The sequence below is a fragment of the Streptopelia decaocto genome (genome assembly GCF_964273445.1).
Source record: "Streptopelia decaocto genome assembly, chromosome: 3".
NCBI classification, from domain to species: Eukaryota; Metazoa; Chordata; class Aves; order Columbiformes; family Columbidae; genus Streptopelia; species Streptopelia decaocto.
Window position 1 is genome coordinate 104,480,264 of NC_138656.1, and position 27,120 is coordinate 104,507,383.

At 39.7% G+C, this 27,120-nt stretch overlaps 1 protein-coding gene across 3 annotated transcripts in view; it reads right to left on the reverse strand.

Moving 5' to 3' along the window:
- The window catches only part of MBOAT2 (membrane bound glycerophospholipid O-acyltransferase 2), a 99,054-nt gene that overhangs the window by 35,480 nt on the left and 36,454 nt on the right, over positions 1 to 27,120 (reverse strand). For all 3 annotated transcript variants that reach the window (XR_014183741.1, XM_082049414.1, XM_082049415.1), the window contains exon 4: positions 3,398 to 3,493. Coding sequence is in view for 2 of the 3 variants with exons in the window: in XM_082049414.1 (XP_081905540.1) it covers positions 3,398 to 3,493 (96 nt within the window). In the remaining variant the exon portion in view is untranslated. The remainder of the gene's footprint in view (positions 1 to 3,397; positions 3,494 to 27,120) is intronic.

The window sequence follows — 27,120 nt, forward strand, 5'->3', positions numbered from 1 at the left end:
TTTTACAGTGGGAAGAGTAAAGAAGAAAGGGCAGTAAGAGCAATTATAGTCATTGTAAACTACAGCAGCAGTAATCCAAGGACAAAGAAACCATACCAAAGTTGAACAGTACTATAATTTATTTAGATTTGCAGACCAGTTCTGCTGTTCCGACTAATACCTGGTCCTACACTTAATTTTTCCATCTAGAATTATTATTTGCTTTAAGTAAACATACCTGGCAAAACAAAAACCCAGCATAATTATGCTGGCTCCAAAAGAGTTTAGTTTGTTTTGAATATGGTCCACTTGAGTCAATCTTAAACTGTCCAAGACATATTCTTCACTGACTGAGTCAGCTTTTCACTTAGAAATTAAACTATCTTTGTGGTATCGAAGAGTTTTTGACTGATGTAAATCCCAGCACTGCTAACTCCCTAACTGGGGGCGAGGAGGGGATGGGGGAGACCATAAAGTAAGCTACCAGAATTAAGAAATTTAACTTTGACATCAGATCTCAAAAACATATCAGGGACTGTATTTACCTAGTAGAGTGTGAGCTGAAGAAAAAACAAAACAAAACAAAACCACACACACAACATTCTGTAGGATGGGCATATAGTTTTGTTCAAGTCTTTTGACTGCACTTGGCCTTTTTAACATATTTAAGTTGGCACAGAAAAAGAAATCCAAGAGGCATCGAGCCCTCTTTCACTGACAGGGCTGTCAGTATTTTGCCAGATGGCCCAGTCTGTCAAACTATTTTTTTTTAAGTTGTGGTTATTTCAATAAGCACAATATTTCCAGTCCTCAAAATGCAATCAGGGAAAAAGTTATTTCTACTGTACTATCAAGTGCCACAAAATACTGATATCAAAACTAGAGCGACAGGCAAGGATCAGCAAGGAAGAAAACTAAACAAGAACAGACAGTCTGGAAAATCCCTTGTATCTCTTTCTAACGCTTAGGCTGCTGGCAGAAATCCCCAATTGATTCTGAACATAATGGGTTTTTCCTTCTGTAAGTGGACGTGTGGCAGCATGGATCCCGCCTGGTGGAAGGATGGAGCTCAGGAGGAGCTCAGTCAGGCCTCATATTAATTCTAGCTCATACATCTCTTGTTATCAGAGCAGACCCCGGTATTTTTTTTATTTCTCAAGTGGCTATTACAGTATCTCCAGAGATTTGGCTGAGGAGCAACAATCTAGAGACTAAAAGAGGAAGAATCCTTCCTGGAACAGTGAAGCTGTGAACCAGGGTTTTAACGCTTCCTTTTAGGTGCTGGCAGAAGGGCAAAGGAGGGCTGGCTGGCTGGATGGCTGGCTCCCTGGCATCTGGGATCCATCAGGTGCTGAAGCCAGGCCACACAGCTCTGCACAACCAATGGCACCTCCAGCTGTCTCCACTGCCAGCGCATTGATACCTTCCTTCAGACTTTTGGCAGATTCTCTGGGCTTGGACACTTCAGATGGGCATGGCATGCTAGGAGAAATATCTACATCAACAGACATTCAAAGTCCCTTTGGAGCTAGCCACTACATGAATTCATCTCTGGAAGAGCTTGCTGGTACTGGCGTTCAACAGCTCGTTAGGCAACTCTCATTATTTTCTTGAGCTTACTCTCTTCCCTTGGAACTAGAGAAAACTGACATGAAATAGCCCCCCTTTGGTTCATTTTCCTTCTCCTCCTGTTTTGGAAGCAGCCTCTGTCTCAGGCCTCAGGGGAGCAGGTACAGTATATGCCAGAGATTTAATGGGAAAGACACACATCAAGCTCTCAAACCAGTGCATGAAAGTATGGTTTCAATCAAGCAGCTCAAACATAACAGAGTTGGATCCAGGCTTCAGACCAGTTCTATCCAGAGCACTGATCTCATGAATCCTTGGCTGTGTTTATACCTAGCAGAAATCTCTGAGCTAGCACCAAACCAACAGAGGCACAGAGACAGCTGCTCTCTGAAAGCAGTACAGTCGCATGTGAGCAATGCTGGGCTCAAGCTCTATTAATAGTTTGAAAGCAGCAACAAACAAGCACAATTATACTGTTTCCAGAGCCAGCTCAGAGTTTTGATAACTGCCAAGGTTGTACACTTTGGCCCTACAGTGAACTGGAAGGGACAGCATTTGGATTACAGTTCCACTTGTAATGGTGAAATTTAATTCAACATCAGTAAACCTAGTTTTAAAGTGCCATTATGAGTGTCTGTGCTGCAAGTTCTCATTATAGCCAGTGAAGAACAGGTCAATACAGTCAGGGGCATCTGGCAAGTGACCCAGTTCACACTAAGGTAGACACTTAGCGGTGGGTCAGCTGAAGTGCCTCCAGGTTCTATTGTCTACATCAGTCAGATCTCTGCTGACCACAACTGGAACTTGGACATCCAGCTTGAAGGTAGACATTTGGATGTAGGCATAAACATGGCAAGATGTTTCAGAAGGTAAGATCCAGCTAAAACTTAACCATGAAAGCTTTTGGTGTCAGCCTACAAGAGAAGTTCCTGGACTACATGCCTGTTACCAATGAAGACTGAGAAGCAACCAGGCTGACAAGCACAACTCTACTACACAACACGGGTAACACTGAACTACAAAGACCACTGCCATTCATAGTATTCCTAGAAAGAATTTAATGCATTTTTTAAGCAGACTAACAAAAACTCCCATCTCTTTTTTCCAAAATACATATTCTCCTTTAGATCACCAAAAACACCATCAGTAACAAACTTATTTACAGGAAATGTTATGTTTCACTTCTCTATGTCTGCAGTACAAAGAAGAATCACCAATGTGATTTATTTTTACTTTGCCTATTCAATTCGGTTTTGCTCCTATACAGCTCAAGCCCAACATACATTTAAGTTCATTATGTAAAATAAGACCACATACAGACAAAACTGTCTATTTCCAAGGGCTGTGACTACTCCACCATAGAGGTGCCTTTCTCCTTCTGGAATATCTAACATAAAACAAACAAAAAAAAACCCCACAAAACAAACAAACAAAAAAGGCAGATAAAAGCTAAAGCCCATAAAACGTTCAGATTTTCCTCACAAAGAATTATCAGACTGTGGTAGGCATGCAAGTACGTCAGATACAACTCAAGTTTCATCATGTTGTCATGGATGCCAACAGAGATTTTAGGGAAAAAAGCAAAATAAAAAAATCCCACAGCCACCAAATCCCTTATGCCAGTCAGAGAAGAACAAGAGGCAGCAGATAACGCATTCACGGTTCTGACAGACAACAACCGTTCCCAAAACTCTCAGTTTGCACAATTAAAATACAGATGCCAATACGCGCACACATGCCCAGCTTTCTCTCAAAGTTAAAAGGTGGACACACTCAACACAGTAAAACACCAATAGCTGATACAGTATCACTCAGGAGGACAGGATAGAAAGATTATTTTTCTCCTTACCCAGAAAAATCAGCAGAATACTGTCCATAATCAAAGATATAGACTCTAGTAATTTGGCACACGGTGAGGTATCCCAAAGCAAAAACAAAGCAATACCTGGAAAGAAAATGAAAAAAAAGATTTTCAATTAAAAACCATAAAAGGTAGTTTATTCCATGGAGAACTGTTTAAGTCGAGTTTAGTCTCTTATTTCTAGTGAATATTACATAATTGGAGTGTGTAATTATACCTCTTGGGTTTTTTAGTAATACTTATTCTAAACAAGCACATAGGGTTTTTTTGTTTTTAAAGTGTGCAGTACTAACTTACAAATTCTATTGTCATCAGCCAATATATTTATTCACGTAAATAAAGTGCAGGATTCATCATTTTAAGCACCATTGTAGAAACTAGAAGTCCTATAAAGAGAAAATGAATCTGTTAAGCTTTTTTAAAAGTGCAAAGCTAATGTTTGCCTATACAAGTATAGAAATTTGACAAATTATAGATCAGACATCATTTCCATTGAATGTCTTTTTATACATTCAAAATTCAGCACCACACATCCCACTGATGCTGTTTTCAAAGGAACTGGAAAAGGCAATTTATTTTCAAATACACACATTAAAACACATCTGAGTTAAAAAGGAAGGGGATGCCTTTATGCCTCCTCTTAAAGCTGATTCTCAGCACATGTAAGAAAAACACAGATAAGAACCATCTTATATTTTTTCAGGTCAGGGTTAGGATTCTTCTCTCCCCTTTTTAAGATGAACAGCACTATACTAGTGAGAACTGATTTGCCAATACACCTCACAAAACCTGCCAGATACTCTTTGCAGCCGAAAGGATGGTGAATGCCGGCAGGAACTTAACTAATCCTTTAACACCTTATGCATTAACTTTACAGTCTTGAACATTTCCACATAACTCAGGAAACATTCATGGTAATGAAAACAAGCACTTGTTTAATGTTCACAAGGCTAACGTGCAATCCCTACAGTAGACCATATTATACATTCAGAATATTCACACACCAAATGGAAAGTCATGACTAGGACTGGATTTAGGTTAAACAGTGAGGGACACCACAAGAAGAGTTTGGAACATGCTTTTCCCTTATTTTACAAATAAATATTTTTGGAAAAAAAAAAAGTCAACATCATAAATTCTGAAGTCTTAGAAATTATTCTTCAATCCGATAGCGATACTTATTTTTGCTGCACAGAACACTTGTAGTCTAACCTTTAATTAAGAATTGCGCTAGATATAAACCATTTAATATTTTGAAACATTCAAATTACAGTTTACCTTACGTATCAGTAGTTACATTAAACTACACTTGTTACTTTTTTACAAAAAAGGTTTTAGGGTGCCTGTTTTAGCAACAGTTTATTTTCTGTTTTTATGAATATTAATAAACCAGAAACAATATTATATTGGGTGGCTAATTGGTACAAAAATGAAAAATGTTTACAATAAGAACCCAGCAAAATTATACAATCGGTTCATAATTATACCAAATTATTTCAGCAAGAAAAAAAAATTAACACAATTAAGTAGTATGTAGTGGAACTGCAGGTATCAGGAGTATGATATAGTGTATAATTCTTTTCTTAAAGTTTGTAATTAAAATTTTGCCAAACTGTTTTAAGAAAATCTACCCTGCCTCAATCAGCCAGGTTTCACATGGGTGAGGAGTGTGTGGGTTTAGTTTGCCCAGACTAAGTCCCACTTCTTCCAAAGTGAAAAATTCATTATGATGTTCAGCTTTACCAGCCTCCTGATCTACATACGAAACAATCCCAGATTAAAAGTAACTTGTAGAGGTACCTACATACTGACCCATAAACACCTCACTAAAAAGGCAAGAAAAATTAAAATACTGTAGTTTTAGGAGAACCTCATTTTATCCCCACTGGCAAGATCATGTGTTTATTAACAACAGTCTATTCACTAGGTCTAGAATAAACAGAATTATAAAAGTGACACTAACTACACCTTTCATAACTTAAAACGCTATCCATAGCAGCAATACATAATTTGTTAGGACAAGAAACACACTTAATATGTTAGTGGATTAGGTACATACCCTCAGATGGAAGAAAACAGACACCAGTTTCTACCTCATACGCTTTATGTTGTGAAATATTTATGCTGTTTTTAAATAAAATATTATGAAGCTTTCTTTTTGCAAGCAGAGAAGCTATGCTGATAAGTACAGGTGAAGAAAAACTAATACATTTTCTAAAAGGAAAGCACTGAGATTTCAGGAACCCTTAGGTTCTTTTCTATATAGCCATTATGATACAGTCCTGCAGCATTATGGGAACATGCAACTGCAATTCCTCTCTAATTGAAGAAACAAGTCATTACTCTTGATATCTTTTAAAGGCTTTGCACTCAAGTTCAAGACACATCCAGTGATTTTATGTATTGTGTACCTTCCACATGCTGCACTCAAGTTTGGGTTTCCCCATGAGCACTTGCCCAGTTACTCTCCATGCATTCAAGTGTTTAATGAAAATTGCATTCCTCTTTAAGATAAATTTCAGTGATAGTCAATGTTACCCCAGTTTTACATATATGAGGATATTGAGAAATAAAGAGATTATGTGGGTCTGAATACCAAACCGGTGAGATGCAAGGTCAATTAATTCTTGGGTGAACTTTTTTAAAGTTGACAGAAAGGCCATCACCAGTACATTTCAGTCACACACACACAAGAGTTCTGTATTTTTACAATCCTAACCATGGGTGTTCCATGAAAGGTGAAAGATTATTTTTGTAGCTAACACAAGTAGTTTAAGCCACGCTGTAGTGTTTATCACTTAGGAACAGGGATTGAGGTAGCAATGCTGCCTGACTATGGAACAATGGAGTGTGTAGGGCAGTACAAAGGTTACTTCTTCACGTTCCTGTGGCTTAAACACCTTCCAACTTCTACAGCAAGTTAACTTTCTATGATGAAATAACTGGCTTGGTAGATGAGGGGAGAGCAGTGGGTATTGTCTACCTGAACTTCAGAAAAGCTTTTGATGCTGTCTGTCTCCCATCGGATTCTCACAGACAAGCTGATGACATATGGGCTGGATGAGCAGTCAAGTAGATTGAAAACAGACTGAAGGGCCAGGTGCAGATGGTGATCGGTGGCACAAAGTTGAGTTGGAGGCCAGCAACAGCTGTTACTAACTTTATAAAAGTACACTCACTGTATTTTTCCTACCTTCTTCAAAGGCTCATTCACCAAAACCACCCCTTAAGTCAGAAAATTAAGGAAGGTTTTGCAGAGCTCAACCACATCAAGTTGTAGCCAACTACAACAAAATTAATTACAGGCTGCCACAGTTTTACCCAAGGCTAAATTTTCTCCTTCAGCAGAAAAGTAATTGGTCTTAAAAGTTAACATTACTCTATACCTGCTACTCTATACAAAGAGATTCATTTAGAATACATTTAAGATTAATTCACAGGACCTTTGTTAAAATGACCTTACTGTATCTATCAACAGATGCAACACATGCAACATGTCTGGGAGACACTGCTGTAATGAAGTAACAGAAAGCAGAACAGATTGTCTGATAAGTCTAAATTTTGCTTTAAAATTTAATTTAAAAAAATAAGCAAACAACACTGAGTAATCCACAGTATAGGAGGGGTTTTCTTGTACAAGTCTGCCATATTAGGTTTTAATTCCTTACTATTTTGAACTTCCCATAGCACTAAAATATATTCTATCCATAAAGTTCTATCATTCCTTTAAAAAGAAATATATCAAGTAAACTAATCAAAGAGTATAGTCTAAGTATATTCTAACATATTATACATAAAATATGACTTGTAACATACTATACACATTATAAAAATAAAACAGAAATACTAAGTAAGCAGCCTCTCCAAGTAGTGCTCTACAGAAGGTGCTCATCAGAAAGCTTCTATTCCATTTTTAAAAATAAATTTTAAAAGGGGGAAAATAATCTCTTGTTAGTAAAGAAAATACATTGCCCTATATCATTATGCCTTGTCCAGTCATTTTTGTCAAGTAACATTAATGAATATAAACATTAGGGTTTTTTACCTGCATATATATAAGGACAAAATGCTTCCTTATATCTGTATTTATACATAAACAGATGAACATAACACATGTACAGATATACAGGCTTCAGTTCTTCCACATTACATGAACTTCATTTTGGTTTGCAAACATCTCAATGGAATTCAATTTACAAACTACCTCCCAATGCTCTCCCAGACTCAAACCATCAACACTTTAAAGACCTGGATTCAGACACGGCGTCCATACATTTAATAACCCTCTGCATACTAATCCTCTATCAACTCTTTGCTCCACAGCACGCCCACATCTTTACCACCCTCTTTTGCTCCAAATACACTTGAGAAAGAGCTGTTAATTTCCACATTTTCCATATAACTACATACAAATTTGATAGCATACAATGAGACGGACAAGCCAGGCCGCACATACATGAGCTGACTATATCTGCATTAACTGGGGTGGGAGTTGTATTTTTGTTTGATTTTACACTTTCGTGGGACTTAGCGTCTTAGATATAAAATATTCGGTCAAGTACCTACGATACCTATCTCTCTCTTCACACAAAATGCAGCAAAAATAGAGCCATGACCTTGACAAAGGCATGCTTTGTGAGATGTCATAACAGCTTCTGTTATTTTAGGCTCTTCCCATGCAGTGGAAGGACAACAGCACAGTGTGCTTTTGCTGGAAGAAAGTTAAACAAACCAATCGACACAGGGCACTTTTTCACACATACTATGGATTTAGCCTTGAAATAAAGGTTTCACATTACGTCAAGATCCACTCCTTTCATTATGTTATGAAATATTGTTTGCAAAACTTCAATGGAAAAACTATATGTCAAGCAAAAAGGTCCAAAGTACCAAAGCTAAACATCTATCTAATTTTGTAATCATCAAGTACAAGCCAATAAAAATACCGAGTGGAATTAGTTTAGTTTTGACTGTCCTAAGAGCCACAAGATAAGGTAGCCTGCCCCAACCTGCTGTTACACCAAAAAGAAATTCCTATTTTCTCAATCCCTGTTCAGACTATGGATGCACTATTGACATACATCACTGGTATTTCTCAGAACATGGACCAGTTTTCTGACATAACCAATAACAGACTCAGAGCGTGTGGCCTTAACCAAGTCCCAATCCTCTCTGTATTTCAAGAAAGTACTCTCTAAAATGTATGCAATATTAATCCCTTTGAGCCAGTTGGAAGCCTTCTAATCCATGCACTAGACTGTCCCTCCTGGTTACTTCAAGCAGAGATTCAAAGTGCATTGGAAAAAAATATATATATAAAAGACAAAACCAGACTGACTATGAGCTCATTTCCAGAGAAGGAAGCATTCAAACCATCATGCTTTAGTAGCAAGCAATTTGGCTATCCCATCCCATCCCTCTTCAACCCTCAACAGAAGATTTTTGGATCTGATCACAGAATCATAGAATAGTTTGGGTTGGAAGTGACTTCCAAAGCTCATCTAATCCACCCCTGTGCAATAAGCAGGAACATCTTTGACCAGATCAGGTTGCTCAGAGCCGCATCTAACCTGGTCTTGAATGTTTCCAGGGATGGGGCACCTACCATCTCACTGGGCAACTTGTTTTATCACCCTCATTGCAAAAAATACCTTGCTCATGCCTAGCCTGCATCTCCCCTCCTTTAGTTTAAAACCATTACCCCTTGTTCTGTCTTAAGTTATTTCAAAGCAAATTTAACAAGTGGGCAGAGTTCTCCAACATTCAGATGCCATGACAGTCCTACACAACATACGGCACAATGGCTGCATGTGGCCTCCAGCATCAGTCGCCTGGCCTGCCGGCCCTACAGCGCAGAGCTCACTGAGCTGCTCAGAGGTGCTGGCCATGGGTCAGACCCACACCTCCAGACCCACTAGTGTCTGTGCTGGGTTTTGCTCAGCCCAAACAAACACTATCCAGGCCCAGAGGCTTCCTGCATATAACCAGACACACAGCGCCATGGGACATGAGGCTTCCTTAGCTCAGCTGCACCCAGAACCCTTTGCAATGGGTTTGCTGGTTTTGTTTACTACAGATTCACTACAGATATTATTATGTGCCTCATGTATTTTGATGTCTTACTACATAGCAGCAACATAATGGCTTGATAAGTCAATATTGAACAAGCTAAATTAAAAGATCATTCCATGTATAGCTCCAGGCCATAGCCCAAACACAACATTAAGGTATGACAAATACAACACAGATATTCTTGTCAAAATGCATACTAAAAACTTGGTATTTTCCACATGCTCTCTGAGTTTATTTTCTCTTGCTTTCTGACCTCTCGCCTCACTCCTTCCAAATCAAGTACAAGGACATCAGCTTCAGGCTCTTGTACAAAGGAGACACATCATCTACAAGTGAAGGGGAGGCAGGGGATAAGGAGTTTTCATTCTTCCCTGGGACGGCAAAAACAAGTTCTGTGCTTCATCCTTCCTGTAAGTCTTGAAAGGAACATGGAACCAGGAAGGGTGGGAATAGAAGAATTGATTTTATCCCTTATCAGACTCAAAGCTGAGAGGTGAAGCTGACCCAGTCCAAAATCAATGTTAAACTGAGATGAGACATGAGAGGTCACCTAATTTCTCTCTCACCTGAAAAACCACAGTGTGTCATATCAACTCCTATTTCTGCAATCGCTTGAAAGTATAACAGTAAACAAGCCAGATAAGAGCACCAGATCTGACATTTATCTTCTAAAACGTTGACGATAGTACGTAGGACTAAAAAAACCACACAAAGACGAAAGCCTAACAGCTTCACAACACAAAATATGTAAAGACAGAACCCCCTTACGCTAAAATCTACCTTACAAAGCCCAGATGAAGGTAATTCTTGACACGTCTTCTGACAAACAAGAGTACTCATAACTCAGAAATAAAATTCCTGCAAGCTTCCACAAACATTTCTACGCTGGCGCTGTGAATTTTCATCTGTTCACCCACTTTTATACAGATATTTCTATATAATATTTGCCTGGCTGTAGGATGTTTCAGCATCACAGCATGCAAGTCATTTTATCCTTTATATTTCACACATGTGATACAGAAGTAATCTTTCAAACGTCAGAAACATGCCCGGTATCTTTACTTTTGCAAATAGGCAGAAGCCCATAAAGAACATGTCTAAAAAGTGGTCTCCTTTTAGGAGCCAGGCAGCATCACAACTTCTGTAGAATATTTTCAAGGAAATAAAGATGTTACTACAGAACATTGACAATAATAGGACTATTGAAAGTACTATTTTGAAGTACAGCCCTACTAGTCATAATGGTTTAGCAACTGTAAACTATAACTGCTATACACAAAATATTCTGCAAAACTAAATCATTTTTTTTTCCATGGACCATAAAGCTTCATACAAGCCAGTAAAACAGAATGTGTTCTCTGCTGACAAAACCACAGTGAGGTCAATCATTAAACCCATTATGGCCATAAACTTGGTACTTGGCAAGTATCATCTTGGATAAAGAGCGAACTGTTATTTTCACTCACCTGCTCATCACCCCGTGCTCGCTGCACAGCCTCCTCGTACCCTGCGCACACCCCCATGTGCCACAGCTGTTGCTTCTTCCCTGCTGCAGAGCAGAACACATTACCAGCTGTCCCAGCCCCCCAAGCTCTTCTGCGACCCCCCCATTTTTGCCTGGAGACACAACACCTGAGACAGAGAAACAGCGTGGCTGCAATGCCGCCGGGAGAGGGGAGTTCAGCTCAGTCACGAGGTGGTGCCAGCTGGAAGTTGTGCTGAGCCAGCCAGGAGACGTCTTCTGCATTTGTTCGGGATGGCAGCAGCTGGGAAACATATGGGATGCGATGTGCTGAGAAGGTGGCTGTGCAGCCAGAATCAGCACACGGGGCAGCTAGCAGATTAATAAACAACTCAAATCCCTGCAAGGTGGAGTATGCAAAGGGAAAGGCCACAGGAATCAATTTTTTTTCCAGGAACAGAATATCTGAATGATTCCAGTATCAAGGCAAGCCAGGAAGGAGTTTGTGTTAACAACCTAACACAGCTGCATTTCCTTGTAAACCATTTCTCAAAACAAAATACTCTCTTTTACAGAGGTAGTTGTCAGAGGGGATGATGGTATTCTATTTCCCACCCTATTTCTTGCTTCACCTTCAGAAAGGAATCGAACAGTTCTTTGATTTCTACTGGCCACTGAATCGACTGCAGCCCTGTCCCCTCCCGAGCTATTCACGTTGTCTCGCAATCAAACACACATCTCAAGCAGCACAACATTTAGAATAAAAGCTTTTCTGGAAAATCTGACTTACTTATAATATAGCTTAAGTGAAATGCCTGCTTTGCTTCAACAACTAGCATTCCTTTAACTTGGAAAGACGTATCCCTTCAGATGACTTGTTGAACTTCTGTCCAATTTTCTCTCTCACATCCCCCCCACTTCAAGCTAAGTTAAAGCACCACAATCAGACAACAATTTCATATTTCTATATCCTTTGAACAATTCATGGAAATGTATATAACATTCTCATGATGCATCAACTTCACCACTGTCACAATATCTGTCATATGCTCCTGTAGAATCACATGTAGATCTAAGTCAGCTGCCTCCCGCTCCCAGCCTGGAGAAAACCTGTTGGCAGCTGAATTTTCTCTGTTCCATGGTGAGGTGAAGCCTGACACAGGTTACTCCTGAATACAGGATGGCAACTTGTATTCTCATGCAGATTTATTTTCTTCCTCATGACAGAAATGCTATTGACTATTTCCAGGGGTAAATTTGAGATACTCCACAAAAAGTGCAATAGAAATGGCATGGCAAGAAACCAACCCTCAGCAAAGCGAGCTCTGTGCATAATGGTTATTGATGGCAGCTAGCAGTCCTCCTGCAGCCTCACAGGGAAATACTCCAGCTTGGTGGCTGGGAAGAATCAGTACCTGCAGATTGTTGCATGCAAGTACACAAGGAACTCATTATGAAAAAAGCCTTGCATTTATTTTTGGAACATTTTTCTTCCAGTTAACAATGGGAAACTGAAAGAAGAAAAATACCTACTCATTGACAGTTCAAGTCATGGCACAGTCGCTCATGGAACTGTCAAATGCTAACCTCAAGCAAACAATACTTATTCAAAGCTACATTTAAGAGCTCTAAGTTAGGAAGTAACTGTATTCTCAGAGTATTACGTATATATTACACACATATTTATAACTACATAAACTATACCTTTTTCTAGTTTTGATTTACTTGAATACTGTCTTGATCCTATCTCCACATATATTTGAGCTTAGCTGCAATTTCAGCCTACACTAGCAGCCAAATTGCTTGCACTCTGCTTTCTATTATAATATTATATATATATTTAAAACATTCTAATATTATTATTATATTATCCTTGCTCTTGGGTAAAGCCTGCTTGTGTTCATGATCTTTTAATGCCTTTCAAAATTTTCCCTCTAAATGTCTAGATCAAACTATCTCACAATTAACTAAAACAACCAACCCAAAACAAACACCCCAAAACAAAACCAAACACGCAAAACCCCAAAATTGCTCAGTTTATTCCAGCTAAGAGAGTCATGTGACCTGTCCCTAACAACATATTGTATAAACTCAACTAGCAGAAACTTTTGGGTAGATTTAATCACAATTTATGCTAGTGGAAGAGGCTACATTTCTGTATATATGCAGTTTTCATGTCAATGCTAAAAAGAATAAGGAATGCCAGGTTGTTCATCAATTATCCTTTGAGATATGAAATCAAAATAATGAATTATTCATCTATGTGTATACCTATATTAGTGCCATTTGCCTATCACTCTTCATCCATTACCTTCCTGAATTATTCTCTCATATATTCTAAAACCCACTGCAGATCTGAACTTTTAATTCATTGAACTTATGTAATTGAGAAAAATCACTTAAAAAATCACAAGGAAATAAAGAATGCATCTCACTTCAGCAATTTCTTCCAGCATTCAAGAACTTTCCATCCTCGCAGAGTATCTCTCATACGACTGGTTTATTCTGTTTTGTACAAGTATGGATATGACCAAACACAAAGAGCCATTCTTTGTGCGAGCTGAGACCAGTTATTTTTCTTGTCACAAACAGGGTGTCCAAGCAAATGAACTTCTTGCTCCCAAATCTTTTCTAACACTGACTTATCGAGGAACAAAATCTTTCACTGCCAGCAGGACTGCCTGGAAGCTGCAAGGAACGTACAAGGAAAGTGCCTGCAATAATTTTGCCAGCTCAAAGCTTCCTTTGTGAAAATTTTCATTACTTAAATTCCTTTATCTACAGGTACCAAGAAAGACACATGTGAATTCTAAAGAGATATTTATGAATTTTTAAACCTGAACTACAAAAGAGACTGAGAAGAGAGCTTGTCTTGATTTGTATTTTTCATGACTGGTACTAGTATTAACTGGGAAACATGCTCAAATTTCTTTTTAATCATAATTCTAGCTATTATGCAGTGGAAAACTCTGTATCTAGACTATCAAAAGACAAATGTTATCAGCTAAAAATAAGTTTATTAAGCTTAGAGCAACAATCAAAAAGGTAACTTACATGCAATAGTTTATACCTATCTGTTCCTAGCAAGAAATATTTAACATAATATAGAAGCAGATTATGATTATTATGGTTGCAAAGGTGCCACTGTGCATTAGACACTTCACCACAGCACCGCCCGGCCACCAGCACAGACAGGCACAATGACCAAGGCAGACAACTGGGCTCCAGCAGCCTGGGAGACCCATCGCGGACTAACCCAACAGCTACAAGCGGGCGACTTAAACCAAGATCCACAATGCAAGTTTTCCTATTGACACAGTTGTTCTCTAGGCATTCAAATTCCCATTGTATAAATCCATAGAATCTTGGCATTTCGGAGCTAAATTTATGGAGCTATTTCAATCTCTCTGACTGCCCCACCTATAAAACACAAATAGAAACACTTAGCTAGTTCACAAGAGCATTCTATGAATAAGTGCATTAATGATTCACTGAACTGCTTTATGGTCACTATTATGGGAACACCTAAACACTAAACTTGTCTCCTCTCCAAAACAAGTTTTGTTAGAAAGTGTTGAACATACATATAAATTGTGTTCAAGTTAAGGAAAATCACTAATTTTCAGGCAGAAGAGAAGTTTAAATTTCATTCTAAGTCTATTAAAATCCACGCTGTAACCCTTCAAACCTAAAAATAGTGTTATTGTCAGTCAGCCAGAAATTCAGCATGCATCCAGAAGCTCCTACGCTGCACTTGCCAGGAATGTCAAGACTTTGAAAAATCACGTATAGTGTAACAGTCAAGACAAACTAATCTGTAACACAAGCACACAGTGCACGCTCTGATTATTCATTACTGCGATGCCTGGCAGTGTCACTGCACTTAAGCTTCCTTCTGTGTTTTCATTACAAACCAAATTTGAAGAAAAGTTTCAGGTAAATGTGCATGCCTGTTCTACATGTCTCTACACAAAAAACAAACAAACAAACAAACAAACAAACAAAACAATAAAAAAAAGAAAAAAAAACACAAAAACACTTCCTAGTGACTCAAGAATGTGATGGGAAGTAAACTGTATCTTTTAAGTAAACAGAATTTCATACTGGTTTGGCCACCAAAATCCATAGGTATCTAGTCACATAGTCACAGACTAATGAGAACTCCTCCATGAGGGGTTTGAATCAGTTATATTCTATTCATGTGAAACAAAACACATTGTGTTTATATTCCTGTTTTTTTGCCTTAGTTATTTGATTATCAGTTATGTTTTCAAAATGTGAATAAATCCAATAAATCCATTGCTTGATATTCAGGCCACCAGGTATCCCCTCCCTCCAGCCGGGGCTAAATTTAAATTACTGTTGAATACTATTTGAATTACTATTGAAGAGTCCCAGCTCTGCAACTGTTTATAATGCTCTTGCTCTACTAGTAATCACTCTCCTCCCACCTTTAGTTGTTGGAATAATTAGAATCCTAGAATGTCCTGAGTTGGAAGGGACCCACAAGGATCATTGAGTCCAACTCCTGTTCCTGCATATGACAACCCCACAGTTCACACCATGTGTCTGAGGGTGTTGTCCAGTCTCTTCTTGAACACTGTCAGGCTTGGGGCTGTGACACCTTCCTGGGGAGCCTGTTACAGTGCTCCAGCACCCTCTGGGTGAAGAACCTTTTCCTAATGTCCGACCTAAACCTCCCCTGGCACATCTTCTTGACATTCCCTCGGGTTCTGTCACTGGTCACTAAAGAGAAGAGTTCGGTGCCTGCCCCTCCTCCTGCCCTTGTGAGGAAGCTGTAGACTGTGATGAGGTCTCCCCCCAGTCTCTTCCAGGCTGAACAAACCAAGTGACTTCAGCCACTCCTCATATGGCTTCTTCTCCAAACCCTTCATCAAATTTTGTAGCCCTCTTCTGGACACTCTTCAGTAGCTTTTTATCTTTTTTACCCTGTAACGCCCAGAACTGCACACAGTGCTGCAGGTGAGGCCGCACCAGTGCAGAGCAGAGCAGGGCAATTACCTCCCCGGCCCAGCTGGCAATGCTGTGCTGGATGCACCCAGGACATGGGTGGCCCTCTTGGCTGCCAGGGCACACTGTTGGCTCATGTTCAATTTGCCGTTGACCAGAGCCCCCAGATCCCTCTGCGGGGCTGCTCTCCAGCATCTCATCCCCCAGTCTTTATGTACAGCCAGGGTTGCCATGTCCCAGGTGCAAAATCCGACACTTGCTCTTGTTGAACTTCATATGGTCGGTGATTGCCCATTTCTCTAATTTGTTCAGAACTCTCTGCAGGGCCTCTCTGCCCTCGAGGGTGTCAACAGCTCCTCCCAATTTTGTGTCATCGGCAAACATACTAAGCAATCCCTCAAGTCCTGAGTTTAAGTCTTTGATAAAGACATTGAAGAGCACTGGCCCTAAGATTTATCCCTGTGGATCCCCACTAGTGACTGGCCACCAGCCCAACATAACCCATTTATTAGAAACCTTTGAGCCCGGCCCATCAGCCAATTACTCACCCACTGCATTGTATGTTTACCCAGCTGTACGCTGCACATCCTATGCAGGAGAATACTGGGAGAGACAGTATCAAAGGCTTTACTGAAATGCAAAAAGATCACATTGACAAGCTTCCCTTGGTTGACTAGGTGGGTAACCTCGTTGTAGCATCAAATTAAGTTGGTCAGGCAAGTTGAAAAAGCATTCTGTGAAAACAGTATTAGTCTGAAAACATACTCTGTTGAGGCCTTTTTGTTACTTAGAAGAGAAAATTTAAATGGTGTCAGTTTGAAAAAATGTCAAGACGGAATACTTTTCAAACTTCTGCTAGGTGTTAGAGACAAATACTGTTTGCTGTAACGCCACTTCACATGGAGCCTTATGCCAGCACACACATTCAAAGGAGAAAGAGGCAAGATGAAGAAGAAAGTTGGTGGCAGTCTTGTGAGAAGAGCACAGACTTAAAAACAAGCAAACAGATTGTAAGATTCATATTTTGTTTTGGTGAGTTCAGCTGAATGCCAGAAACTTGTCATACTCCATCTCTGGAGATGCAAAGATAACAAGAGAAGTGTAGAGAGAAAAAGGATGGAGAAAAGAGAATCAACAGAAGTCGTCATGACAAAAAGCACTGTGCTTCAGGCAGCATCAACTGTAAACTACACCTACGAGAGGGAGCTGCAGTCTTGTCACAATTCATAGTGAATTAATTACTTACTAGCTAAAAACAATAGTTTTAAACTTTTCAGTTGTTTGTTCACTGAAGGATTTTCAGTCTATGTGAAGGCCCTACCATGCCTTCCTGAAGGCTCTATATGAAGGTTCTACCATGCCAATCAGATATTTCTATTATAACTGAAAGCAGCATGTATGTTAGCCTTCAGCAATTAATAAATTAAAACTGGTGACACAGACCAAAAGAAAAAAAAAATCAACAGTATTCCCTTAATAATTCGCTCCTGTGCCAGAGAATGCACTTCTAGGAGACCATGAATGTATTAGCACACCTCTAGCCTAGACTCATTATTGCCACTAGATACAGACGTGCTGCATCCCTGCAATGACTCAATTTATTTCTCTAATTACTTCAACAGTGAAGCGATAAAGCCTGTCAATGTAATCACGTAGGAAAAAAAAAAAAGTACAAACGCATGTCTCTTACAAAATCTATGACTGCAAGAATAAAGGGACAAAGATTTTAATCCAAAGGAGTGGTTATCCATCACTGTCCAAATCATACTGGACCCCTGCAAAAACCATGAGACCAGATTTGCAAGGCAGAGAGGGAAACCTCAGGCTATCAGAACTGCTGTTAAGAAGCCCAGAGCTTTCCACTTTTTGTTAGCCTAAGGTATGTTTTACGAAGTGCTAATAAAATACATTAACTGCGGTGAATTTTAATTCAATGTGGACGATGAAGTGTAGGGTAGGTTTTTGTTCTCAAGGTCCACTTTGATCTTTTTTTTTTTAGATCTACTTGTAGCGGATTCTCAGCTTGAAGGTGACCAGCATAGAATGGTGATGGTTCTCCAGACCCAACAGGGTAAATCCTGAGTCACCTCATCTGACCCCATCACTGACACTGCTTTGAGCAGGAGGCTGGATCAGACACCTCGTGAGGTCCTTTCCCTCTGAAACCTCTCATTCTAAGAATTTATTCAGTTTATTTAACTGTTAATTTTCTAAGATAAAATGTGATGAAGAAAACGTGCAACTTTTTTCTACTGAAGTTTGCCATCAAATAATAACATAGCTGCATTCCAAGCATAAAATAGTAGCATCTAACAGCTTTTTGTCCCCAAACAAGTTGATTTTCCTGAAATAATCAAAACCCTTCCTAGCACTTGTGAAAGAGGAGCATTGCCCAGGAAGGGTACCACAGGACTCAGGGTGAGGCGGACCTTACTGGGAGAAGTTACACTGCAGTGATGGATACTGGAGCACAACTGAGACGTTGCCACATGGGATAAATGCAACAATGATACTTTTTCACAGTTTCATCTGTGCATCTACACAATACATCATCATATAGCAAGTTATAAAATACTGGTGTATTTATGGAATTGTACTGAAAGCATTGAGCTTTAAAATCCCAATATTTTAATGTAAGAGTAGACACGTGTACCTCCTATACAAACTTATAAATTCCTAAATGTGAATTTAAATAGAAGATTCTGTTGCACTGTAAGTATCATAGTTAAATCTCAGGTTTCTCTTACTGCTCTACCTACAAGAGTATTTACTTCCAAATACACATTAAGCTGTAGAAGCCTGTAACGATGACAGCAAATGTGTCATCTCAACTTTTAGTATAGGTGGCAGAGATTGTAGAAAAACGCACATTTTTATTAAAGATGCCACGCATTTGTAAAGATACTTTAAAAGAAATAACTGGGGAAATGACAGGGGAGCATCTGAGAGGAAAAGAGTAAAAAAGAAAGATCGTTTATTTTAACAACCATAAGCTCCACCAGTCACTACAATTTGCTCTGGGAGAACATTAAAAAAAAAAATCTCCACACTTGCATGCCCCAAACCACTTAGTCAAAGACGGGCAGTAGTTGTGCAAAGCACCCAGAGATAGCCACAGGTTTAAAATTACCTCTGGGTCTCCCCACCTCCTTACAGATGTCTTTCCAGAAGGCTTTTTAACAAGGGAGAGGCACGCCACGCAACAAAACAAAAACAAGGCACACATGCATTACTAGAACAAGAACTAGAAGCTTACACTTTAAACAGAAAAACCTGAGAGCAAGTAGGGCAGACAGGACAAAAAGCTCATCCCTCCCTCTGTTCATTGTGTCCTTGGCAGACAGGCCTGCACTTCCAGCCAATTGTACTATTTCTGAACAGTGGCAGATTCTGCTCAGTTACTCCAGTCCCTCGGAAGCTCCCTCTGCCTCTGGCCCCTCCAAGGCCTGGCCACCCACCCTTGGCCCCTCACCCAAGCCCACAGCCATAGGCATCAGCAGCTCCCTCTGCCACCATCCTTGTGTCACACCAGCCAGTTCTCAGTCCCTTAATCACAAAGGAAGCTCCCACAGGAAGAAACAATTTCCCCCTCCACATGAGAGATCCACGATGCATTTTGCTCACCGCAATTTATTTTGGTACTTCTTGGGCAACTTTTGTTATACATAAAGGATCAAACCAATGGCAGATGCAAGAACCACAAGGCAAAGTAGCTCAGACTAGAAAATACCTGGTTAGAAGACAAGTGTTACTTTCATAGTGAAAGAATAGGAGATCCATTAGGAGACCTATTAAAAAGGTGAAAACCAGGTGGGCACAATAAGAAATAATGCCAGGAATACAGCTCAAAAGCACTCAGACTAGAATCAATAAAAGTGATTACAGGAATCAGCTTTTAAAGGAAAACATTTTATGACTCTCAGAATCTTCTGCAAAAGCCTCCAATCTTGATTTTGAAATAGACTTCATTAGGCAAGTTATTGTTTTAACCATGGGAAATACTATGTCTGTGCTATATCAGAAGCTAGGTAAGATGAACTTTAAAATCTCCCTTTAAAAGTTTACCTCATGAAGGCTTTATCTAAATTCCTTACAGCTGGAAACCATTTTAGATTTTGATGTCTAGCATTTATGAACCTTCCAGAATTCTTTCTCTCTAGTAAGAACATTGAAGCCCTTCTTGGCATTTCACTATGAAATGAGATAGAAATAAATCCTTGCAACTTTTGGGAATGGAACATTAAAAGCAATTCGGTCTTACATTTTTCATGAGAGAAAAGTTAACAAGCTGACTTTCCTACCCTGTTCATATACATCTCTATTCATGGCCCAAGCTAGGTATATTTAGAAGTACGTACTTGCTTAGAGCAACAGATTGCCAGGAACAAAAACACTTACTTTGAAAAGGGTATCCCTGTTGGACAGGTCAGTCATAACTCCTGCTCTTCTATTTTCCCAGCAGCAATAGGAACACTGAACCCAGCTTTCCAACCCAGATCCCTTCCCAGTCTCCTCTCCACTGTCTACAACAGAAGTGCAATTTCACCTATGCAGGCAAACAGCTTTAGGCAGGTTCTGATCATACATCACTTCCAATTAACTTCCTTTTCAAGATAACCAACTCAAATGTCCTCAGTTTCTCATCAGAGTTTTCCATCCCTCTTGTTTTTTTTCCTAACCTCCAAATCCTCAGTAATTGTGCAGTACTCCATGAGAAATAAGGTCCTCAACAGTTGTCTCTGTATGACGCCACATCTGCTATCCATATAAGAACGCTACGTCTTGCCTATTATTCTCCATATCACATAGCTTGCCTTATGAAGCTTCTCTTGGGGGACCTCCATGGTATATAGACCCCATTCCTAACTTCGACCTACGTTATATGCACAGTTGAAAAGCTTCAAATCAAGCAAATATTGTTTGCTTTTTCAATGTTGAACTAAGCCTGTCATTTTTATCCCTTTATTGTCTTCAATTAGTTCTGAAGTTCCTCAAAGTCTTCCTCTCTCTAAAGAAATCACTATGACCTGCAGTTGTTTGCTGAATTAGGCAAAGTGTTGCCCGCAGGTCAAGGGAGGTGATCCTTCTCCTACACTCAGCACTGGTGAGGCCACACCTGCAGGAGTGCATCCAGTTCTGGGCTGCTCAGCACAAGGGAGACATGGACATACTGGAGTGAGTCCAACAAAGGGCCACAAGGATAATGAAGGAGCTGGAACATCTCTCCTGTGAGAACAGGCTGAGAGAGCTGGGACTGTTCAGCCTGGAGAAGAGCAGAATCAGGGGGATCTCACTGATGTATATAAATACCTGATGGAGGGTGCAAAGAAGGTGAGGCCAGGCTATTCTCAGTGGTGCCCAGTGACAGGTCCAGAGGTGATGGGCACAGACAAACACAGGAGGTGCTTCCTGCACATCAGGAAACACTTTGTTACTGTGAGGGTGCTGAACACTGGTACAGGTTGGCCAGAGAGGTTGTGGAGTGTCCATCCATAGAGATACTCCAAAGCCATCTGGACATGGACCTGGGCAACATGCTCCAGGTGGTCCTGCTTGAGCTGGGGGGCTGGACCAGATGACCCCTGAGGTCCCTTCCAACCTCAGCCACTCTGTGGTTCTGTGATTTTTAATGTCTTTTCCAGTTCATTAATACATATAATCCTGAGTTGTGGGGTTCCTAAACTTCTACCCAGAAAAATACTATTTCCACTAGCTCCCTATTAGTAGAGGATACTTAATAGACAGCAGCCCCTAGTCTCTGACAAACACTTAATGCTTAAGAGCAAATCACAAGAAGTTGGTTTTGATCCATCTTTCCTAACACAATACATTCAAAAACATGCAAATCAAATAGCTAGCAAATCACAAAGGCATTATTGCAGATTTCAGAAAACAAATTCAAATATAAGATTCAGAGACAATGTGGAGAGATGAGAGTTCACAAACCAAAATGTAAGTAAAATTTAAGAGATAATAATTTAAATGCAGCTTAATTAGTCATATTTAATAATTATCCACTGAGAAAAATTCAGCATGGGTAAGATTTCCTTGAAACTGGAAAAAGGGGTTAAGGTTCCTTAGAACCATAATTTTATAAGTTGAAACAGGAACTCAAAAAAATCACAGACCTGTAAATTGATATCAAATACTATACAGGGTTTTATTTTTGTTTAACTCAGTATATATTTATAAAAAACTAGAAGGTAAACAATGCAACACAACTCAGTCAAAGGCTTGTCCAGAACAAATACTATAAAAATAGCCTATTTCTAACTACTTGGTTAGACAACCACAACTAACAGACATGGTCTGTACGAGCCACACCAGGTACACCCAAAGCCTAATGACTGCCATGATCAAACCTGCCCTATTAGCACACCCAGTGTGAGGTAGTTACTTTGTCTTAATCCTGATGTTTGAGTTGGTAGAGACTACATTGTACACACACACACACAAAAAAAAAGTTGTGATGAAACACCATTAATCACGAGGATTTTTGGCTGTAAAGAGTGAACCATACAAATCTGTAATGGAAACCAACTATTAGTTAGAATTAGAGCAGAAAAGGATCTGTGGAAAGCCACAACATTGCAAAACAGAGAGAATAAGCTTTTTGCTCTGCTTAGCTTTACAAATACCTCATCCTGTTTTGAAAAGCACATCTCCGAACGACATAGAACAACTGAAGGAATTCCAAAAGCAGCTATGCAAAAATGGAAAGAAGCCTTGAAAACACAACCTGAGGAGAGATGTAAATAGACTCATTCAGGCTTTACTGGACTGAAAGGAGACAATATAAATAGAAGACTGCTGCAAGGGAACACACTTCCCTACACAGATGAAGAGGCTCAAACTAGCAAAGACTAAGGCTAAACCTAGGCTAATTTTGAGGAGAACCTAACTACAGAGTTAAGCACCTATACAGGTTGCCTAACAAGACTAGAAAGTCTTTGTGGATTCTTTAATTATTATTATTATTATTTCTAGAAGATCTCAAACTGCCTTTGATTAGAGATCCAGATACACTCTCAAATCCCTACCAGGCTCCTTTTCCAGAATTCTATTATCGGGTTTTGTTTCCCAAAGAAACGTTTTTAGAAATCAGAGAAAAAGAATCTGCCTAAAAAGGTGTTCACTATGTAGATAAAAATATGTCTGTATTTAAAGTATTTATAATTTAGAGTCCGTTAGGAGCTCAGACGCAATAGAGAGGAAAAACAGCTGCAGGAGCCAGTCAAGATGCTGATGATCTGGCAGGACAAACTAAAGAAGAGGAATGAGAGAGACACACCCGCTAGAGTTGGTTTTGTGCTGTAACATTTAGTACTAGTCATATTTCTTTTAAATGTTTCCAACCTTGTCAAACCAAGGTTATGTTCGCTGCAAAGATTTCACATTTCGCAGTATATAGTCATGTACCTATTTTGGAACACATATTCCATACACAAAACACTGTTTGATTCGGGAGTTCAGCTATTTGGGAGGGGGGGCAGGATACACCTCCCTTATCTCCTGATCAATGCGAGCAAGTATTTGAGTGAGAATGAGGCTTTAGCACCAGTAATTTCAGAAACATTTGTTTGGTAACAGGGAGGTAACCCATAATCTTCTTCCTATCTTCTAAGGTACAGATGGTTCAAATACTTTGTGTATCAAATTTCTTTGCAATGAGCCACAGAACACACCGTGAAATGCAAAAATAAAATGCAAGCAATGTAGAAAATGGTAAAGTTCTCACATACTCTTTTTTTTCCTTCTACATGTATCTCCCATGCGCTTTACATACGTTTCTCCTGGAAATGCCAGATGGAATGTGTCTTAATAATACCTTTGAGAAAGCAGGGACTGCGAGAAAGAGGACAATCTCTGAAGAAATTCAGAAACCCAAAATCTATGCTTAGAATATGGGATTCCTTAACTTCTGTGAAAAGGGGACAAAATATTGAGCAAGATGCAAATCTAGTAATAGTCCCATGGCATTTGAGTCAGCACTGTCCTAAATGATGATACAAAGTTGGTGGCCAAAGCAACACTGACAGCAGCCCTCCATGAGGCAAGTTATTCCTAAAACTTCCATTAAAAACCCAAATAAGCATATTTAACTCAGGAACAGATGTAAAGAAGTTGCAAATTAAAAAGCTGAAAGTCACATGCCATTAAAAGCTTTGCTCCTTCTCCTTGAGCAGGAATCTTGGACTCTGCAGCAGAACTGCACCCACACATTGATTCTCACCAGACACCCCATGATCAGCACAATAAGAAAGAAGCAGGCAGAGAAGTATGAAGAAAAATAAAGGCTTCTTCCTTCAAAAAGGCACTTCCAGGAGCATTAGTCTGTTGACATAAGTCTTACTGCTTTCTCCTTTTTTGCAACTGGGAGAAGACAGTTTAGGAAGAAACATAATATTGTATCTGGTCTACTCCTGCCTATTCTTGTTGGTCTCCTCTGTCCTGGGTTCGGCTGGGAGAGTTAATTTTCACAAGACCCCTGGAGGGGACACAGCCAGGACAGCTGACCCAAATTAGCCCAAAGGGGACTCAATACCACTTGACATCACGCTCAGTACATAAACTGCGAGAGCTGGCCAGGGGAAGGAATCACTACTCAGGAACAGGCTGGGCATCAGCAGATAGTGAGTATTGTGTATTCCTCGCTTGTATATTCTTTTACTGTTATTACTGTTGTTGTTTATCTTTTCCTTTGCTACACTGTTAAACTAGTTTTATCCCAACCCATGAGTTTTACCATTTTTTCTCCAACTCTCCTGTCCAGCCCACTCGGGCAGGGAGGGCTGAGAGAGCAGCTGCATCATGATTAGTTGCCAGCCTGGGCTAAACCACAACATCCTCACAGTCTACCCTAGTCAGCCAAAGGGTCTAAATATCAAAACCAAAGTAATGCAATTCAATACAGAGGCTTTCTCTGCTTTTGAGAAAAAAAAAATAAAAAAAAAAATACAACAACACACCACCCACCACCCACTAATTGAAAGTACTTCCAGTATTCTTCAGCTTAGCAAAAGTTTTCCATTTCCAATTAATATATCAATTGCTCTAACCTCATCTAAAGGAGGGTTTATACTTCTTTCATTTAAATGGTGAACTCCACACTAGTGGTTGGTTGGTAGACATTCTGTACCCTGTATTTTATACAGCTCTATGTCCCAGTGGAATACCTGGGAACAGGACAGCCAGGTGTATGAAATCATTTCTAAGTCATCAAGGAAGCCCAGAAATGCTCTCTACTATCTAGGAACATTTCCTATGAATTTGGAGCTCTATTTATGCAACCTCTGGAAATCACATCTCATTGTACTTATCTAGTTCAGGTAGCAGGGAGATCTGAAGTTTCATGAATGAAATAATATCTTTCATTACTGCAGCCAAATAATCTCCAAAATAGCCTATGACATTTAAAGGGTAAAGCTGCTAGTCTCCTTTTAGAAATTAAGTCACCCCCTACCTAAGGTTTAGCTGGAAAGCATGATGCAAAGATTATTTCTTCAAAACCCACAAACTATACTTGTAGAAAAAAGTAACAGCTACCAAAGACCACGTGTAAAGTAATTAAGCCAGAGGACCTGCTCCCAGCTCACCTTTCATGTACCTCCCTCTTCTTAGCTTTTGCTATGCTGAACTTCGTCAGACTCTAAAATGACAGCAAACACACAAGAATTCGTGGGGTTTTATTTTTGTTGTTGTTTGGTTTGGGAGGTTTTTGGTTTGGTTTTGGGATGGGGGTTTTTTGGTTGGGGTTTTTTGGTTTGTTTTTTTTGTGGGGTTGGAGATTTTTGTTTGTTTGCCTGTTGTTTTTTTTTTTTTTTTTACAAGTAAGACACTCTAGCAAGGAAGATTATCTCAAAATGATCTTTTAAAAGAACCCTAAAGGAAATGATGTTCTAGTACACACTGATAGCATAATGTGTGACGTGGGTTGTTATCTAAGGAAAAGAGAGAGTAGTCAATCCCTTCAAAAAGAACAGGAGCATTAAAATCCTTTAGAAGCAGTTGTCTGTCTAACTAATACAGTCCAATGCTTATGACCACAAAAGCCTGGAAAGGCATGTGACAGCTGCTTTTCTGCCTGAAGCCAGAAGGGCCTTCCTCTTCCCAAACTTAGGCTGGAGGCTGACCTGCAGAAAACATTTATAACAGACAGGAAAACATGAGAGTGCTGAGTACATAACAGATAAATATCACCAGTTCAAATTCAACAAAAATGAACGTGTCACTCATGAACTGGAGAGCACAGCAAGGCAACGGGAGTTCACAGGCAAAAGGTCAAGGCACCGCAAAATGTTCTATAGAAAGGCAGGAGAGGCAGACAGAAAGTAGAAGGAAAACAGCAAGGAGCTGCACAGGTTCACAGGAATACAACCACTCTCAGCTAGTGAGGGGGAACGTATGTACGAGTGATGGAGAACGTGTGTGTATGAGAGGACGGCTAAGTTCAGCACAAAGGACAAAGCAAGTCTGCAAGAGATAGGTGAAGGTCTTGAAAGCGTAAGACTTAGGACAGTCAGTACTCTCTTCACTCAGCATTCAGTTTCCACAACATGCAAAGGAAATTATCTGAAGAAAGTCTAATTTATGCCCAAGCTGATTGAACTAGTTGGCCAATTTAAAATGCACTAAGAAACTAAAGGGGAGGGTGGCAGGAGAAGGAAACCAACACCACACAGCCCATCATGCACTTCTACTTTTCAGAAATACAGGGGACCAGGAAGTGATTGAACTGTGTAGGAACAATTAACCCCATTAATACTAAAATGAGGACCTGATCTTTAGAAATCTGCAAGTGTCTTAAGGTATTGCTTTAGAATTAGAATTTTAAAAGCAAAACTGAGTATGCAATAAAATAAACTAGTGTGGCCTCAAATACAGCAACTAGGCAAATAAATACTGTGGCTAGAAAAAGATTTGTACAAAAGCAAGTTTGGATTGTTTCAAAAATAGTCTACTCAAATATCTTAATAGGTTTTCTTAAGGGAAAATACTTTTCGCAACCACTTTTTCCAAAAGAAAATTTCCTTTTACTTAGATGACAGCTCACATCAGACAGGAGCCAGTAGTGTGCCCTTACCATAAAGAAGGCTAATGGTAATCCAGGCTGCATTAGGCAAAGTATTGCCAGCAGACCGGGGTAGCTGACCTGTCCCCTCTCCTAAGCACTGGTGGGACCACACCTGGAAGTGCTGGGTCCACT